The sequence below is a fragment of the Anser anser genome (assembly GCF_964211835.1).
Source record: "Anser anser genome assembly, chromosome: 2".
In the NCBI taxonomy this organism is placed as follows: Eukaryota; Metazoa; Chordata; class Aves; order Anseriformes; family Anatidae; genus Anser; species Anser anser.
In genome coordinates this window covers 109,251,229-109,271,850 of record NC_139721.1, presented here as the reverse complement: position 1 = coordinate 109,271,850, position 20,622 = coordinate 109,251,229, and the positions used below count along the sequence as shown (strand labels likewise).

General features: G+C 38.6%; 1 protein-coding gene across 2 annotated transcripts in view; it reads right to left on the bottom strand.

Annotated features, from left to right (window-relative positions):
• The window catches only part of DTNBP1 (dystrobrevin binding protein 1), a 73,075-nt gene extending 57,858 nt beyond the window's left edge, over positions 1-15,217 (bottom strand). The window contains exons 1-5 of one of the 2 annotated variants that reach the window (XM_083826852.1): positions 14,667-15,217; positions 11,359-11,409; positions 8,684-8,734; positions 7,730-7,790; positions 4,125-4,257 (exon numbers count right to left, since the gene is read on the bottom strand). In XM_083826852.1, the coding sequence (XP_083682978.1) occupies positions 4,125-4,257; positions 7,730-7,790; positions 8,684-8,734; positions 11,359-11,409; positions 14,667-14,854 (484 nt within the window). In that variant the 5' untranslated portion in view covers positions 14,855-15,217. Of the gene's footprint in view, positions 1-4,124; positions 4,258-7,729; positions 7,791-8,683; positions 8,735-11,358; positions 11,410-14,666 lie in introns of those variants that run through there. The other variant, XM_083826853.1, reaches the window with a different exon arrangement.
• Positions 15,218-20,622: the final 5,405 nt, after the last annotated feature.

Sequence of the window (20,622 nt, the reverse complement as noted above, 5' to 3'; positions counted from 1 at the left end):
TCCACATAGAAAAAAAAAAAAACCACTATTCTATACTTGTTATTGAAATAATGTTAAAAGATAACAACAAAGAACAGGAAAATATAATGAAGAAAAGTGAATTCTAGAGGCCAACTGATTCTTAGCACTAGTATTTGAGCAACCTCTAGTGGGAATTGCAGAAAACACAGCTTATGCTCCTGAAGAACAGGAACAACTTAAATTCTCCAAAAGAAAACAATCTTGTTTTGCTGCAACACAGATTTCAGAATTTTTCTTTCTGAAATAAAAGAAAATATACCTGTTTTCACACACACAAAAAGAATATAGCTGCAGCAATGGCATTGGTTGTGAATTCATGTCTCTCTTTGTCAAATGAGACCATATGCACTGTGTACCAAAAGGAAGCTCCAAACAAAGCTATGTATTTAATCTATTTGGAACTTAAGCTATAATGGTTTGACAAGTTCTTATCAATATCCGCAGATACATAAGCTCATACTTTAAAAAAGGTATTTAGCAAAAACACTAAATTAAAAAAAATTACATTTCCAATATATTGCTTACAGTGGCACCTAGAATGCACCTGTCCCTGAAAGCCAGCTCATCTAAAGATATGTCCACAACTACTACATTTTTTACTATTCAAAATTTCAATTTTACAAAGCCGAAATTCTGTATATACCAAGATAGGCCCCAAGCAGGACAAACCATCAATCATATTTTCACATGGGGCTGTAATTTAGACAGAGACAACAAAATAGGATTTAAGTTTATCTAGGACAGATCAGGGTTATGACATTTTAGAAGTCAAAACATTGAAGGTACCGAAGTCCTCTGTATGCAGAATATTGAGCTCAAAGGATTTATACCTGACTTTTGACAGGCAGCTCACGCTTCAAGATATCCTACAACCAGGTGATTAGGCACCTACCACCATTACGCTCTAAAACAACAACGTGATGGAGAAAAGCACTCCCCCTACCTTTTATCTTTTTAAAGAGGTGGGAAAAGATTCATTGTACCAGAAATTTCATTCTTCCTAAAGTTTACTTGATTTAAATTTATCACATATTTATTTTAACTGAAACCTATGTTACCTGTTGTTCTGTGGTAGTTCAAAAATTGTTAGAAAAGCTAAATCACAATTGTGTATTGGAAAATACCACAGTTTTCATTTTTTCCTACAATAATTTTAAATTTAAACTTTCCTGCACAGTCCCAGCCACTAAAACTGAAGCTACCAATTAGTATGAAATTCATTTTTATAAAGTTTATTCATCTTCCGACTAAAAACCAAAAAGGCACAAAACAATAAGGATGGAAACAATTACATCAAATAAATTCCCTTTACCTCTAGGTCAAACAGGGACACAACAGATCACTAAGCTTAAAATGAGCATATATATGTATGTTCACGCTCATGTACACACACACACAGAGGAAAAACTCAATTCACCTGCAAGACTTAAAAAAAATAAATCTGTTAAAGATTAGGAAGGAACAGCTTTTATCTCTGTGAATATATCCCTAGCCTTATTTTCTTCCCACTCTCACAAGTCTAAATATTTTCACCCTACATGGGGTCTTGTCACCTATGTTCATGACCAGTCTTTTTGAAACCAATTTCAAGCTTATGTTTAACATTAGATGTTTAAGAGGAAAAAAAAGAGTGAAAATCGGATTTGAATCTAGGTTTGTGTGCATTGATTTACTGAAATCAAAACAGACATTTGAGCAAATGCCCCTGATCAGACATGAAGTATATTTTATATTAAGACAAACACACCAGCTATTGACAAGCAGATATTTTCTACAACATCTCAAATAAAATTTGTCTTAAATGATGATTCAAATGCTGGACTTTGAAAGGGCAATAACTGTTGATTTCACTTTTACAAGAGAGTAATTTTTTTCTTATAGGCTTTCAACAGCAGCTACAAGACCTTGTATGCTACAATAAATTTATCAGACAAATGGAGACAGTCTTTTTTTATGGAAGTAAGGAACAACTGATAATATGAGTACCTAAGTAAAAGGACTTTATAAATAAAGTGCTAATGAAAATGTGTCTTGTTATACACAGTAAAAGATTAAGAATCTACACGTGACTCAAGCTGATTTTAAGTAGGTCACCAAAAAGGTTCATTTTCATTATCTGAAATTTCTGTTACCAAAAGCTGCCAGGGTTCCCTGTCGATTTTCAAAATGAAAGCATTAACTGATTTATTAGAGGCATAGCATGCCACAACACAGAACTACTATTAATTTCCTGAAATGATGAAGATTAGCCAAATGACATCTTGGATGCACAACCCAGGATGTAGCAACTTATAATTCTATACTCACTTTTTTTTTTTTTTTTAACAGAACGTTTCACTCGCATTCAAAATTCAGTCACAATATTAATTACCTCTTGGAAAAATTAACACAGCTTATGTTTAGAAAGGACAGATATCTCAGTTATAAAAGAATAAAAACAGTAAGCAGAATATCACAGTAAACTTCTGCTGAATCACTTCCAGAACTGTAGATGTTGAATTTGATATAAATTATACCTTTCTCTTCAGATAGACTCTATAAGACTTATCAGAAAGAAACAAACAGAAAAAAAAGGAAAAACAAAAACAAAAACACAATCTCAGTGGTTAGAGAAGAACTAATAAAAACCAGTAGGTGAATTACTTGAAATCTGACCCATGAAGTGAGGCTAGAAGATTTGGTTCAAATCTCACAAACTTGGCAGTGTATCTCAAAATTAGCTTCCCAGAGCAAACTGGTTAATACTTCCCTAACCGCTGCTTGCATAAAATCGAAAATATTCTAGAGTCACTGAGACTCCTCCAACTAATTTTACAGTCAGGGTGAGATTAATTCTGGTACATAAAACCATAATATTAGGAATGGGAAGGTAACCCCAATTCATCAAAATTTATAGCATTTGCAGTTATGAACTATAAAGACAATTCCATTAGGTTTTATTATATTGCTTATCTTTGGCCTACCAGTGGACTGCATCACTTTATGCACGATGATATTAAAATCAGTAGTTAAATACATCAGTATTTCAATTGATATTTCATAAGAAAATAAGTGAGCTTTTCAAAATGCCAACAGAAATGCTTACCACACATAATAAAGCCTTACTAAATCACATGATGTACAATAATACATGAAAATACATTCCATGGTTCAAAAAGAAATAGAAAGCTATTACTAGTCTACCTAGGAACAAAAACTCATTTGTTTAAAAACTTTAAATTGATGCAACTTGAACAAATTTTCATGGAGACAGTAAGAGGCCTACTGATGACAGAAAGGTTTCCTAATTTTCAAATACTGCGTCCTTGTTTCAAGGCACAGTTACACTGCAGCTTTTCAAAGACTAAGAGGCCAGAATATTTTTTCCTAATTTCATTTTCAACACTGGATCAACTGTTTTGTATGAGAGGTTTCCAGAAGTAGTCCACTAAAGCAGTGATCTTCTCATCTTTTAAGTCAAATCGACAGGCTAACATCTGATAGAATTATAAAAAATTGGAACCCATCTGTAGTCCCGTACAACACATCTAACAAATACCATGTATTTGGTAACCTCAGAAACTAGCATTGCCAGTTTCACCTACGAAAAAGACAGGTATTCCTGTATACTAAGTTGACTTATGGAAGCAAGCTTTGGAAACAACAACGACTTTCGACAAAATGTTTCTGCCATGGAAATGTCCCAAGCCAGGTACATTTCTTGCCCCACAGAACAAATGATGATTTAAAATAAATTATTAAATTAAACTACACAGGCTCAGGATAATCAACTACATTCATGACTGTTAACATTACTTACATAAAGAATTTAAGACTTCAATAGTAATAATTTTCAGCGGTTTATGCCAGGACATGTAGTTACCATACATTTCCCTCCCCCCCAAAAAATAGTGACAGATACAACATTTTACCTTCTGGGAAAGAAACCACTACAAATTTTGCTCCTCTACAAAACCAGTTAGTTTAAGAACTAATGTTATATAATAAAAAGGATGTGTTTGGGGAGGAAAATTAAATTTTATAATTACAAATTTCGCAACATCTGAACTTCAGTCTAAGCCTCTTTATTGACTTGAACGCTTGCTATGTCTATAAAACCTTACCTAGGCTTGCTGTAAGGCATTCCAGATCTGCTAAAAACCCAGGTATTTGTTGGAGCTGATCCTGTAGTTCCACCAGACTGTTCCTTTTCTTCTCCCAGTGTGCAGAAAGCATCACAACTTCACTGTCCACCAGCTGAAACAAACAGGTTCTTGACTTTACTTGCAAGTTTATGTACCTACTTATGAGCATCACAACCAATTTTTAGAATTCATGCATAAGGTCAGTACAATAACCTTATAGCACTACAACTTACATACTTGCCAAGTAAACATACAACACACTCATGAAAGCATCCCACAGTATGAAAAATGCATATAAAAATGTATCGATCAAAATAACAAAGTTTTTTCTCAATACGCTGATTAAAACAGGACATTTTATGAATTTTATTAACTGTAATGACATACAGCTGGAATTTTGACAGCAGGGCTGCACTGGTATACAATAATAACATTACAGTGCTGTAATATAAGGCTTACCTAAATGGATAACTTAGTTTAATGTTGCTAGTCATGCCAATTTAATCAATAAAGTCAGATGAAATTGACATGTTTATAAAACTTGCCACCATTTTCTCACCTACTACCACTCCAAAAACCAGAACAGTTGATTTAGAAGAAGCACCAGTTTCAGACCCATTTTCATTATCAGAAATTACAAATCCGTGACACACTGTTTCTGTTGTTTTTGTCTGATTCTTCCTAACATTCACTATACAATAGTGTAATAATGAGGAGGATACACCATTTAAAAGTTTTATTTTACATAGGTCAGATTCTACAAGACACAGCTAGATCAAGAGAACTTAGGTAACACAAATGTTTCCCTTATGATGATAATTGAGATGATTCAATTAGTTTCCCTGCTCTTAGTTCCATTACCTATTCTTCTGTATCTGCATTCTGAATGCTTCAGTTTTCATAGAATTTAGTTGCAAAAATGGAAAACATTAGAACAATGGGCAAAGGAAGTTCTTAAAGATTTATAATTCTATCCACTTCAGACAGATTCGTTCAGAAGAATGACAACTTCCATTTCCAAACCCTTCCAGCTACCTATCTCTGTCAAAAAGCCATCCTGTTTTACCAGACAAGGCTTGAAACCTTATTCCAAAGCCCAGTGAGTAATGAAACACTTCAGAAGACCAACACCCTTTTTTAAAGCCAGAACTGTTTTTGAGAACGAGATAACGGATTTGTATGAGTCAAACATTAAAGCAAACAACAACAAAATACATCATGGGATGAGGACAAACAGCAGAAAAACATTTCAGCCTAGAGAAAATTACATGCAACTAAGATTACAAGCATCTAAAAGCAGTATTTTTAGGATAATTTTGTAGATGGAACTGGTAGTTAACATCTACAATGTAACATGATAAGGCTGTAGGCAGCAATTAAAGCTTGAAATTTTCAAGTTCCTTTTTCTATTCAAGGTTTATAAAATACTAGTGCTCTTATTTATCTGCAACTGGCCACTACCAGAAATAAGATACTGGACAAGTGGAACTTCAGGCCTGATATGGTACAATCAATCCTGTGTGCATACACAATTCTGATTATATTGAACCCTGTACTTTCTACTTTCATAAAAGCATATTCTGGATTCTCCCAAAACAAAATATCTGAACTTCATGGAAAATTTTGGAGTCTTTTTGGAAGTTTTTAATTCTAATTTTCCCAAGTAGCCATAACACGCAAGATTAAGGTTATCTTGGCTTTATATACGCGAAATCTCCCGTTGTTTTTAGAATTACATTTTTTAAAGCAGACTATTGCAGGAATTGCAAAATTTTAAGAAACTCATCTAAGAGGTCTTCTAAAAATAATCATGGGTAGTAAAACACACAAAGCTGGCAGAGGGAACTGCATCTCTAGTAACTGAAACTTTTCACTAGAACTGGTGGAAAATGTGGGTATACTATCAGACAAGAGAAAGAAGAACATACAATAACCTTCCTTACCCTAAATACAGCATTTCAAAAATATTAAGCAGTGAGTTTTTATATATATTGGAAAAGGCAATGGAGAAAATTCCTATGGAAACCAGAAGAGCCAGGAAGGATGTGGCCAGGCAAAGTTAAGGTTTCAACCAGGACAGTGAACCCCACAGTTCAGTCCTGCTCTGCATCACAGCTACGCAGCTGACACCGTCTGCCCCTTAAAAAGGGTTTGAAATGGGAGGTCTGGTGCGGACCTCCAGAGGAGCAGATCAATCCATAGACAGCACTTACTGTAGCTTCCCTTCCCTTCATGCCAGAAATAAACTAAAGAGTTTGTTACTTTAATTCCAGAAGGGAGAAAAGTAAATGAAATCAGAAGCAAGCACAGACACTTTCTGAATCTTTTCAGACAGACAAGTCAGATCTTGCCATTTCCCGCCCACTAGGAGAAGCAGCAGATAGCATCAGTGCAACAGCCCTACCCTGGTACTAACCACCAGCACGCCTCAACCCCAAAGATACTCAGTACTTCCCAGCCCTTCCAGTACTTCTAAAGAGCTACAGTGGTAACACGCAACGCCATTTTTGCAACTGTTTACATTACATCATATTATTTATTGTTTGCATTATCATTGACATTACGTTGCCATTTATTGTAGATCTCTTAAGTAGACTCAAAATAATATCCCCAGCTAACTTAAAATATGTCAGATAATGGCAGAAGAGTGCAAAAAATGGCCATCTGAACCTCTGGATGTGTCTTATTTTTACACTTCTTGTCACACTCCAACAAAGTAATATTTCTCACTGTCATTCTGTAACCTAATATCCCCCAGAAAAACAGGAAGCTAATGTAATTAATAATTTTTGCTTAGGCTCAAGTAGTGATTCTAACTGTCTGAACACAGGACAGAAGACAAGAACTTCTGTGTGTCAATGTATAAGTTAAAAATAACAGAACTAGGAAATTATTATACTAAGTGCTTGTAGCAACAGGAGTCTCAGAAAGTAAGCAGTAGAGTGAACTTCAGACAATTCTCGTCAGATGATGCCTTGTAAGAAACATGATCACAGAACTTCTGTTTTTACAACAGACATATTTAATACATCAGGAACATTAATTGTTGCTGACTAGCAATAAATCTCAAAAAGGTATTAAAAAAAATAGGAACTGGGCACTGTGATCCATTCTATCTGCTGCCAGTCAAATAGCATCTTAAAATCCCAGTAAAACAATGCAGCTTGACATTTTTCTGAAGCTGCAACGGAGTATTACTTTTTCATAATACTGGTTGTACTGCACCCAGCTGGGATGGAGTTAACCTTCTTCATAACAACACATATGGTGCTGTGTCTTGGATTTGTGACTAGAACCGTGTTCATAACACATCAGTGTTTTAAATACTGCTGAAAAGTGCTTGCACAGTGTCAAGACTTTCACTTTTCCCCACTCATAAACTCCACCCCTACAGTGATAAAGCTCGGGGCAGGCACGAAATTGGGAGAGGACACTGCCAGAACAGCTGACCACTAGCCAAAGGTATATGCGGGTGATCAGCTGGTGACCAGAATGAACCTAATACATTGGTACTAAAAATTTAAGTTTAAAAATATTTACACATTTTAAAGCATTTTAAGAGTAGCATTGTTATTTTTTCCTACCTCTCCAGCTTTTGCACAATCTTTAGCTCCTTTGTGAAGGGCAGCCCAAGCATCCTCATATCTGAAGAGAAGATAAATGATTTATTTTTTTTAATGTATTCTCCTTACAAATAAAGAGGATTTCATGGATGCCCGTGTGTTTGTATTTACAGAGATTACAAAAATACAGTTTTAAAAACTGTCTAATTGTATTGGAAGAACAGTAAATACAAGAAAGAAATATACAGTAAGAAATAATTTCTTTCAAATAAATTATCCATCTTTTTTTAGCATACGTTAAGAGCTCATTGGACCCAGACTTAGATTCAAGACTACACACAAAGATGCTTACAGCACTACTTGGAACCCAATTCCATTAAGAAAAAAAAGAAAAAAAAGAAAGACAAGATTGTATCACCAGTCATGTCCATTATCTGTCCTGTCCATCTGTCCCCCCACCCAAAAAAACTGAGAGCAGTCTTTTTCGTTTTGAAGATACAAACCCAGAGGAAATTTATAATGCAGAAAAATTCTCCCACTCAGAAAAAATGTGATGAAATAGACATGGAAAACAATTTCTTCTCATGGCTATGACAGTCATACTGTCTATATTTCCATTATAACAGCAGTAAATCATCAAATGTGTAAAAGTTGCAAAGTGTCAAATTAAAACCACGTGCTGGGTCTCAATGCTGCTCTCCTTTCTCCATGTGCATTAGACCAAGAACTGAAATTATCTTCCAAATTCTCCTTTTCCTACAGAATGCCTGATTCACCAACATCACAATACTTAAGAATTGGGCAAGCTTTAAATACATATATTGTTTCCCAACAAGCCCTGCTCTACTCACTGCAAAGCATCCAAAAATGAATAGCAATATGAACACATGCATTTTCTTCTCATTTTCTTGACCAAACAAAGTTGTTGCTGAAATATCAGGAAGCAGAAACAAACAAAGAAATAGAAGGTCATACCTGCTCAGTAATTCCAGTCCAGGAGAAAACTCTGGCAAATCCTGAGCAGTTCTGTAAACAAATTGTAAATATACAAACGTTATTATTGAATGGAAGGCTGTTACACACTATCTATGCATACATACATGCATTTGACAGATATGCTGAGCACAGGAATGTTCCCTAGTGTTTGCTTTCACATTTTGTCATTTCAGGTTTAAAGTGCATTACAGCGTATGTTACAAGAACATTACAAAGATAGTTTTTTTTTCCTCTCCATTATTTTATTGTAACCCTTTATTTATTATTTTATTGTAACTTTCATTATTTTATTGTAATTAAAAACAACTTACATGAGACAATTTCTTGTATATATAAATACCATAAATGAAACCTTTTTTTCTTAAGCCAAGGGAAAAATCATAGAATCAGTGAGGTGAAAATGGACCTCACAGTGGGTCTCTTGTTTAACCTCTTGCTCAAAGCAGGACCAGCTGTGTGATCAGATCAGCTTGCTCAGGGCTTTGTCCGGTTGGAACTTGAAAACCTCTGAAGACAGAAACTTCACAGCCTCTGTAGGCAGCCTGTTCCCCTACTTAACTGTCCTTGGGAGGAGCACTTTTCCTTATTGCATTTTCCCATCTGAACCTCTTTGTTTCCTTTATACCTACTGCCTTTTGTCATCCCATCAAACAGCGCTGTGAAGAGCCTGCCTGCCTCACCTTGATAACCTGCACACAGGTAATGGCAGGCTGCTGCTAGGTCTCCCCAGAGCCATCTTGTCTCCAGGCTGAACAAGCCTCTCCTCATGTAACAGCAAGACTGCAGCCCCAGCATCCCAGTGGCCCTCAGATGAACTCGCTCCAGGTTATCAATGCCTTCCTTATGTTGGCCCAAAACTGTACACAATAACTCAATGTGATATAAGAAGTGCTGAGTCAGGGGGGATAGCCACTCTCCTCAGTCCTGCTGCATGTGGCCTTCCTTGCTGCCAGGCACATTCCTGGCTCACTTTCAGCTTGATTTCTGCCAAAACCCCCAGGGTCTTCACAGCAAAGCTACTTCCCAGCCCCAGTCCATATTGTTGCAGAGGATTCTTTCTTCCCAGGCAAAGACTTCAGATTTGTATGGGTTGAATTTCATGAAGTAGTTCCTCATGGCCCATATGGCCCTGTGAACTTTCACGGGCTGATTTCCCCAGTTTGATTTTCAGCCATTACGGGTCAATTTCTTTCTTGAATCCTCTAACTAAGCAGAGAGACTAGGAGACCTTGTTTGCAAGGACTAAAGCAAAGTCATCACCTATCTCAATTTCATTTCATCATCCACCTCATTTAGCAACTATCCCATGTTTATTTCATTCAGCCTTTTATTACCAATGCAGGGGTAGAAGCTCTTCTTGTCCTCAGGCTTTCCTAAAGCTATCCCTGCATGCCAAAGTTATCGAAAGGGTATCAAAAAGTTATCCCTGACCCCCCTTCAGAACTCTTCTTGACTGCTGCGTCATTCTTCCAGCAGATACAGAGGAAGTTAAAGCCCCCCCCCCCAGAAGAACGGGGGTTTAATGCTAGTGAAACTTCCTTGAATTGTCTAGAGAAGACACCATCCACCTCCTGTCCCTGGTCGGATTGTCGGTAGCAAGCTCCCACCACAACATCACCCTTAGTGGCCTCTCCTCTGATGCTGCTCCACAAGCTCTCAGCCATCCTTATAACCAAACTAAGCTGTACCTGTTCCAGAATTTTAACAGCAAAGCAGAAGCAGAAGTCATCCTGGCATTCCCCAATTTGTGAGGATCTAATTGGGTTGCCCAGTGCTTTTCTCTAAAAGTGATTAAGATTCACAATACACCAGATGAACCAAAATGTTTTGGACTGGAAATATACAGAGAAGGCAGTTGCCTAAAATAGTTTTATTCAAACCTTCACACATTTTTAGTTTAGCTTCAGTGTCTTGACAACACAACCAGTTTTCCGTTATAAAAATCTTTACACTCTCCAAACATCAAGCTTCAGAACTTAATACAGTTTATTTCAGATGCCTTATTTTTTAAGGCCTGTCTTAAAATTAATTTGTGTCTACATGCTTTTTTAGTGAGAACATGCTTTACACTAAAGCACATCTGAGCTTATTTGAAGAAGCAACACTGATGTCGTTTACAGACATTAAATGGTCCTTCCCTATAGTTCCCACAGGTTGAAACAATATGCTAAAGTGCAGAGGATTAAGAAACCCACAGTTTTTAAAAGCTCTTGCAATAGAGACAATCACAGATCATTTAAGTAGTATGTTATACATATATTTTTTTACAATAAAAAGGCTCATTTTTGTTCTTACACTGAAAAACAATTACAAACAATTTCAGTATACAAGATTCACAGAGATTGTAAAAAAAATACATTTTGGTGTACTACAATCTGAATCTTGTGTGAAGTACTACAATAAAGTTGACTATTCACATATTTAAGTAGACACTTATAAATTGTTTGATAATCATCAAAAATTATTTAGGCATACCAAAATCCTATTAAGCCACATACTTCATCAATATTAGGGTTAAGCTTTTCTGTCATCAAAAGAACATTCTGTAAAATTCTATGGAGATATTTTTGTAACCTGAATATGAGCCTACTTTATATTTGCCTTTAACAGTAACATCCTAAATCAATGCTATACATTAAGGTGTACGGAACTACCTCTGCCTGCTTTTTTTTGCTTCTCTTGATTTGTCGCCCAACGTCTTCAACCTGTAAATCAAAACACAAAGCTGTCAGACATTTCCAACAAAGAACAACTTGTCTGAATGTCTAACATGTTAATTCCAGTCTATTACAGTTATTTTTATTTCAGCTTATTTCAGACATAAATCAAATTTCACTTAATTTTATGGAAACTGTCACAGAAAATTATTTTTACTTCTTCTAAACTGTAAGATTTTTCTACAAGTGCATTGAGCAACTGGGATGAAAATTTTAATGAGAGCTATATATCTAAGCCATCCAGCTTTCAATACTGCTTCCTTAGCAGACAGGTATGAAAGATCTGCATACAAATAGCCAATTCAATCCTGAAGAATATCCTTCATAAGGCATGTGCGCCAAGGAAAAGCATGACAGTAATATAGACATATTTGCACCCACTTGCTGTAAGTCTGCCAACATAAGACTAGCACAAGCACAACTTTCCACCTGCCAGCTATCAGAATCTCCAGCAGCATTGTCACAGTGCACTGCTAACTGAGCAAATGTGAGGCTTGTTTCACCTATGGGCAATTTCAAACTTACTGGTATCTCCTTCCTTTAAAATCCATTTTGTTAAAAACAAACAAACAACAAACAACAAAACAACTCACAAGCAAACGAGAAAAAAAAGAAGCCAACTCCTCCACTGCCCCCACCCAGCTTTTTGAAACCGTTTTCCAGTCAACCTGTATGTGCTAGTCAGGTTGGCATGGAAGAGTGTGAACCAAAATCTGCTCTTTCTCTGCCTGTCAAGGTGATGGTTGTCCTCTGCCTATATGTCCTTCGGCATCCCAGCTGTGTGGGATAACAAGAGTTAGGAAGAAATAAAGGATGTACAGATATGAGCAAGATGGAAGTGACCTATGAGCTCCAAAGATCTCTTCCAGACATGACATGCCGGTAAGTAACCCTGAGTTTTAAGTAATCCTCAGTCACCCAGTGACTGAGAAGCAGCCCTGATACAAAGATAACCAGGCTGCTTCTAGGGTGAGTCCAACCACTCTCCGTCCCCCTCTCTTTGATATCACCAGCTTCCAGGAACTCTGAAATGAAACCTCAGACATCTACAGCAACATAGGTGGTAGACAAATTGAGAAAAGACATACTAAGGCTGGTCTCCACTCCCTGTTAGAGAGCTGTTCATAATAGTCAGCCAAGTAGCAACAACCACAGCACGGTGAGGAAAACACTGCAGTTCGCTCTTCTGTTCCTCAGTATGCACTCCTGCCAGTAACAGCAGCAGTCCTCTGCGTATAGGGATCGAAGGAAATGCTGGGTCACAACCACCAGTTCTTTTACTAGGGTATCTGTCACGTAGTCAGAGGTAAAGGTTAAAGGAGGCATCACTAGGCTTCACAATATTGGATTCCTTTCAGCAATGTTCTCTGTACAAAGTAGAGGCAGCGTGAACCACATCACTGAAGCTGACCGAAGCACACAAATTACTGCCTGAGCACAAAGATAGCTTGCTTCTTTTTCCCCCCTTCTCCTGCAAGAGACTGCTTGCAGGTAAATGGGTCAAAATCTAGACACTTCACTCACAGGATACACAGAAGCAGACAGGAGGCACATCTGAGCAGGGGAAAGGAGAACACATTTCGTTGTACACAGAACTGGCTAACAACCTCAAAGTGCTCTTTCTGTATGACCCCAGATTCAATCTTTTTCAGCTGTAAGTGGGTGCTCCCTTATGCCTTTGGAAGAGGCACTCTCTCCTTAGAAGCCCTGGAAAAGCTTCTCCCTCCCAACGTTAGAAGCGACCCAACTGCTCATTTTGCAATCACGTGTAGTTCACGTGTAGTTAACAAGCTGGCCGCTTCTACTACTGCTTTGGTGGGGGTAGAGGAAAGGATAATCCAAAACACCGGCACTGAGGTTGCATTATCTCAGAAGGGAAAGGGAAGGCAAAACAGGACAATTCATGTTCTGGCCTGGCTTGAAGGGGACACTATGGGAAAAGGAGCGATGTGCTGCACAACCTTTGTTACCACTGCTTCAAGATACACTTTCTTAATGGCAACAAAGTATTACACTGCAAAAGAAAAAAGGTTAAAGGGACACCCCAAGAAGGACACATTGATGGAGCTCCTGAAACAGAAAGATGCAAACAATAAAAACTGTTTTCAAAACAAAACATGGCAATACAAGGAAGAAGGGAAATTAGAGACTACGTGAAAACCTACTGACTCCCTAGCAGCAACAGAGGTTATTTAGACAAAATTAAATGACCATCACATCCAGGCCTTTGTGTTATCCTGTTTCATCATGTTACAAACACCATTTCCAAAAGAATCTTGCACTGTATTGAGGCATCAAACACAGTGAAAGCTCTTAAGAATAACAGCAAAACAGAAATGTAGCACTAAAGCAATGCCTTAGTCTGTACTCTTTAAGATTTCATGTTTGTTAAGGTAAGACAGATATACCAGCAACTTGTGTGATTGATCGGTAGTTACTGTATCAGTTTCTTCAGTCCACTGTAAACTGCTGCAAATAAGTCATTATAAAGTATGTAAATTTCTGGAGTTCAGAGATGCCTCTACCTATATATAAATATTTACCATAGAGATATTATCAGACAGCCTCAACACAGCCAGAGGCCACACAGCTCTCAAAAGCAATCGATTACAACACGATGCTCTCCTGGGGCTCGTTATGAGCCAACAGCTTTGCAGCACAGGCATGACTTTGTTCCTCAACCATCCTCTGACTTCCAGTAACACTCTCTGGGACCACCTGCTTGTGTTAAAAATAGCACTGATCCAGTGTATATCAAAAAAAAAAAAAAAGCTTGTGGGGCAACGTAGGAAGAATATCTTTGAACTCTGTAGCTGGGCAATGTAGGAAGAATATCTTTGTATTGGGGCAGCGTAGGAAGAATATCTTTGCAATGTAAGCAAGGAGCTGCTTCTTCCGCTCATCCTGCGCTTCTTTCCTTCACGTGACAGTAACTCTCATCTTCCAGGGAACAGAAAAGCTTTTCACGCAGCAAAGGGCGAAATTACACGGATCCACGAAACCTCGCGGGTCAGGCACTTCGTAAACGATTCCAGCGCGTTAATCGACCCCGTTCACGCCTTCCCCACCCTCCCAAAAGCGCAGCCTCCCCTTCCCCACAGCGAGTGCCTCCCTCCCAGCTCCCCGCCGTCACAACGCCGCAGCCGCCGGTCCCCTCCTCTTCCTCCCTCCCGGTCACCTGCTTCCCCCTCTCCCCGGCCGGGCTGCGGGTCCCACCACCCCTCCGGACACGGGGTGCCACCCACCCCGAGGTGAAGTCCTGCTGGACGCTCAGCAGCCGCTCCCGCAGTGTCTCCAACATCGTCCCGGCCTCCTCCGGCGGCGGCGGCGGGCGGAGCTCCCCCTCAGCCCTCACCCTCGGCCCGCGGCCGGGGCGGAGCCGGGGGCGGTGTGAGTCGGCGGCCGGGAGGGGCTGCCCCCTCCGCCCCGACATGGCGCCGGCGGAACACCGCCACAGTGACCTGCCAGCGAGCCTTCAGCGGCAGCCCTGTCCCCTCCGCTCCGATATGGTGGCGGCTTTCTCCCGCTTTGTGCTCCTGGCGTGCTGAAAAGCCGGGCCCAGCTGTATCTAGAGCCCGCCACGCTCTGGGGAGGGGGGTTTGGATCCCTGAAGTTTCTGCTAGAGGCTTTTTAAAAGATTAAGTGGTTCTTGCTCGCCACCACCTCGATGGATTTGGCCTCAAGTGGCACTAGTGTAGGAGTGAGCTCAAGGGAATCGTCCTTCCTAATAAAGCCTTAAAAGTGTGGAAAACAAAGCCCGTATGTCTTCCTAATATTGCTTGGATCTTGGAAGGGAGACATGATGATGTCTGAAGTCTTTAACAGGTAGTCGATTAGCAAGCAGGCAGTTGAACAATAAGTTTGTTTGTGTGGTCTACCGCTGTTTTGTTTTGTTTTGGTTTGGTTTTGTTTTTTGTCCCTTCTTATTAGTGAGAAAACAACCAGGCTAGTATAGATGTTAGCGATACTTAAATAGATTGTCATCCCCCAACCCTCCCCTGCCCCCCCCCAAAAAAAAACAACACCCACACTGTCCTTTAGTTATTACCAGTACTAAACAATGCAATAAAATGTTTTCATTAAGCTTCTCAATATTATCTAATCAAGTAACACCCGTCTTCAGTGATTTAGGAGTCTGGAGACAATTTAGGTGGAACCAGACCTTTTCATAACAGTCGGCTACTCTTTTCTCTTTCTGGAGGGCAACACCTCATCTACAGTCACTGTAACATGAAGATTGTCCCCCACCCTGGATGTTTTCAGTTAGTATTTGAGGAACGTGGACCCAAGATTTAGATGGATCTGTGAATTCTTAAGTTTCCATTTAAATGAGACTCCAATATTTAAATAAGAATAAAAACAGCTGGGGGTTTAAAGTAGAAAAAAATATATTTAACCTATTCAATTTTGGCTAAAAGTCCAAAAATTTTAAGGAAAGTGGAGAGCGCTGAAATCATTGCTTACAAGGAGAATGTACGCAGAGGGGGACTGTCGTGCGAGTCATTACATACTGTATAAATTATAATGGTTCTAGGTATATCCACTCAACTGGAAAATTAACACTATAATTGCATTCACTCCCTACCTGTGTACTGTTAGGAGAATGAGATCTGTAGATTGTTTCTGAAAGGGCTTGTTGAAAAGCAATGTTGCTCTGTGGCCTTAATGCAAGAGGTAAATGCTTGCTAAGCAAAGAATGACTGGGTTCATCCTTACAAGCGTTGAAATTTTGTAGCTCATCTTGAGGTCAGAAAAACTGCTTTCATGGCAGGCTGCATATAAAGATCTGTAAAAAAACATATGACATATATACACTATTTTTTTCTTGCTTAGGCTGACAATGTTTGAAAGTATAGACTTTCCATTTCATGGATAGTTAGTTCTCCAGACTAAGAGGAGAAGGGCTTGAATCAGCAAGTTTGATATATTCACAGACATAAATTACAAATGCTGACAAAAGCTCTGCAATCTGGCCTTAAGTAATATAAAATTTGTGGGAATTTAAGTTTTCAGAAAAGAGGGGTTTAAACCTTTAATTGTTCACGTTTTCTTTTAAGAAGACATTCATTTCTTCTGTCTTGTATATTTTCAATTATGATTTTTTTTTTGTCAGCAGTAGCTCTAATAATTCACAGTGAGTAAACATCTCTAGACTCGTATGCTTCTTTTGCAGTTAAGAAGAAACTATGCGAAGACTGCTGTCCTTGCACAATTTCATTGCCATCACCATGTAGAATTTGGGAAAAGAAATGCATTGAGATAGTGCTAAGAGTCACAGTAGTCCTAGACATACAAGAACAGAAGAGACTTCTAAAAGTAGACACTGTGCTAAAGGGCAGTGGTAAATAATATATTCTATGTAGAGTTTTGTTTAACCAGTTCTTAGGAACTTAAAATAAAGGAGGTTCTGTAAGCTCCTTAAATTATCAGCTTAAGTTAACTTGATTTTTATTATATATATATATATATATTTAACAATGAGTAAACCCAGTTCCTTTATTTTTCCTTGCAGTCACATTCCAAATTTCTTGTTACTCTTGCTGATCTCTTCTGGATATTCTCAAGCTAATCCAGAAAGTGTGGAGCTCTAGCGTTTCCATCACCAAAGCAGAATTACATGGCCCATTCTGAGCCATACACGAGCTTACTTATTAATACTAATTATTTAATATTAATGTACAAGAACACTGAATTTCAAAAACTGTGTTTATGTGGCATGACAACTCTTCATCTGCTTGACCCAACACAGATTATTACTTTTTTGGACAGTAAGGAAATCTTCTGAGACGAGCACAGATCCTTCAGGTATTAACTCTAAACAGTGATGCCTAAAATTCTGTCAGGAGCTTTGGGTCAAGTCTTCTACAGATAAAATTCATGATAAATAAGTTTTTAATACCAATGACCTGTTGTATTCATTTAGTGATTAAGTAGTTCACAGCTGGTTATTTGATACTCTGACTCTTGAGGAAAAAGGTTTATTAGAGATCTAAACTCTGCTAAAAATATCCAAAAAGTATAGGTGGATTATAAATGTGTAGGTGGGACCAAGTACATTGTGTTGAGGTTTGTCAGGTGATACTCTTAAAAAGGCAGAAGACTTAACGTGTTTCAGAGTGCTGTTTTCATTTTGGAACCTCATGGAGGCTGCATACTGATGTCTCTCAAAGAGTTGTGTTGGGCTAAGTGATAAATGTTCACATTTTCGTATTCAGAAGTGGAACTGGTAACTATCCCTTGATTTGCCCATCTGAAGAACATGAAATGTTCTTCATTGCAGAACATGATGGCTGCTGAAAGGTCAGCATTTCGTGTAAGTGACTAATAAATAAGCCTGACTGTCATTTTAAACAATAGCACTGTGAAGAACACAGCTATGGTTTTTTTTTTTTTTTTTTTTTTTTTTTTTTTTTTTGTAGCTATGTGCTCTTTCACCTGTAAATCTTTGAATCCTGTCCTATTTGGTCGGGGTACAATATTGTTCCCACCTCATATCCTATCAAAAATTTGAATCCATTTCCCACATAAAAAAAACATGTAACAATGCTTTGTATGCAATTATAAATTGCTCGAGATCTCGGGGAGCAGTGGGGGCCAGCTGCTCCGTAAGGGATGGGAAGCTGAGGGTGCTCATTCAACGCAGGCCTGATCAGTCCCAGGCTGCCCAATCGAGGTAAACGGGGCAGGCCCAGAGATGGCAGAGGGGTTCAGCCAAAAGTCCAGATCATCAGGCAACCTCAAGGTTATGAGGCAGATCTGAGGGCAAGCCAGAAAGTCAGTCCCTAGGTCAGGGTCAGGCATGGTGCAGTGATCACCACAGTGACCAAGCAGGTCCAAGGTCAGGCCAGGAAATTAGTCCACAGACGGAGGCTGGGGCACAGCTTGACACCTCTTCAGCAAAGCTAAAGCAGAGGATGAAGACCCAGGCCTAAGCTTAGGTGGGTGGAGGGAGTGGGATGGAAGCCAGAGGTGAGGCTATTCAAGGGCGGTGAGCGCCCTCAGGGCCCTGACACAAGGCAAGGGGAGCTCATTTATGAAGCATTCATCAGTGGGTCTCCCTAGAAACAACTCTTGTCAAATGCTTTTAATAATTTGCTTTAATCTTGTCATACATTGTTACTACACATGTAATGGAATACGTAGGGAGAATTGAAAAGATGGGAAGAAATCCTCAAAGTAAGGTTTAATTATTTCTTTTTATTTTGAGTTTTTGGATGCAAATTTAATATATATATTTTTTTTAATTTTAAAGATCTGTAGAACACAATTAAAGCTTGACTGGTGGATACTATAGCTCTTGCAGTCTATACATCTTACATTTTTGGAGCTATCTTGCACTGATATAATGCTTAAAGGCTTTAGTCACTTGACTAAAGTGGAAACTAAATTTGAGCCTTACATCATAAGAACTGTCTGTCATTATCTCATTTATCCTGAGGCCTCATCACCATTTCTAGCAGCTTCCAAGAGCTCCGTGTTCCAAACTAACCTTTATAGCTTCCTAATACTTTATTTCTTCTCTTACCTGTTCTAACTCTTGGGGCTTTAGCTATGTAATAAAGTCTCTCCAGCTGATGCAAAGCTTTTATGTTATGTGAATAGAGAATATCTTTTATTTTTATCTCAATAAAGCCATTTTTTTTTCATTTGTCTGGAAACTGGTGCAATAAGATGTGGACAACAATCATTGCCAGTCCTAATGAGAACTGGAAGAAAATTTTCTGTCCCACAAGTGGAAATTTTTAAATTAATTTTGTTCATATTTTTCCATTAGCAAATGCAAGCCAATGTTTCTTGACAGTATTCTCTTTCAATTTCAAAAGGGAATGGGAAAGTTCTCATGTTACACAGCCATGTCCTTTCTACATTACACTCTACTGCTAAAAAAAAAATGCTTATAGGCAGTCATATTTTTCTGTATGCACAGAGCAGCTCTGTGAAAAGAAAGGAAAAGAAAAGAAGAGGAAAGGAAATAAAAGAAAAAAGAAAACCTTCACAAGGCTGTTTTCCCCTTCTCTGGCACGAAACAGTTGTAGTTGGAGAAGCCTGTGCATATCTGGTCAGCTAAAGCAGGTCATGGCAGAGAATACAGAGAGATTAAAATGCTGCCCAGGGGATTTGGTTCAGTTCTGTTCTTCATAGCCAGCTTTGGATGAGCTTTTTGCTACTCTTTGCATGAGCCAAAGATATGCAGCCTATGAGGGAAACTATGTTTGGTAAAATCGTGTCAGGGTATATGTTTATGAATGCAGCCTAGTGCTATTGACATACTGCCTCATATGCACAAAACTTTTGAGGGGGTAGCCCTCACAGAAAGAACACGTATGGAACTTATTCTCAAGGCTTATAGAGCTTCAAATACCTGTTTTTAGATGTTAACTTTTTAATGGGCCGTCTTTCTGACAGCATGAAAAAAATGTGTGTATTTCTATATTTAATATTTTTCTATGGAAAATTTGAAGATTGGCTTAGTCGAGACTAAAAGTTTGTAAGTATATTACATGATTAAAAAGACAGAATGGAGTTGGAATTGATGAGGAATTGGAATATAGGTGTCTTATAAATGAGACTTAACTGGAGAACAAAATTATAAAAGCTTATGTTATTTAAGTTTCATCATTTCTGTGAAAGAAACTTTGGAGGGGGTCACATCATAGTGGTAGAGGTAAGTTTTGGTGAAGTTCCATGGTCCTAATCTCCCACTCTCCTTATGCCTTATCTGGTGACTGAACACATGATGAATTGCTACCTTACTGGTCTGCATGGAAGGACTGGGACTGGCTTAGCAGCATTTGGAACCTGAATGGATCCCTTCTGCAGCTTCTTAGTTGCTAGATCTGATATCGGAGAAGGGACAGGAGCACGTGGCTGGGAACAGACATTTCCAGAGGCGCCCTGTAGTTATACCTGACTAGATGTAGTGGGAAAACACATCCTGAAAGGAGTGACCATCTTCAGCTTGGCTGTCCTTCCTTTCCTATCCTGAATCATACCCAGATTCAACGAGATTTTCTATTTTCTTCATCTTCTGTCATGACTTCATTTAGTTATGAAGTTGGGAACAAAAATTTTGCTGTCACAGCTGAACATGGCAGAACTTGAAAACTGTGTAGAATGCAAGACAGGGGCTCCTGCTGTCTTTCCTTTCCCTACATCCTCTTTTCTGTCTTCATTCCTAGCTTTTTCTCTTATTGCTCTCTA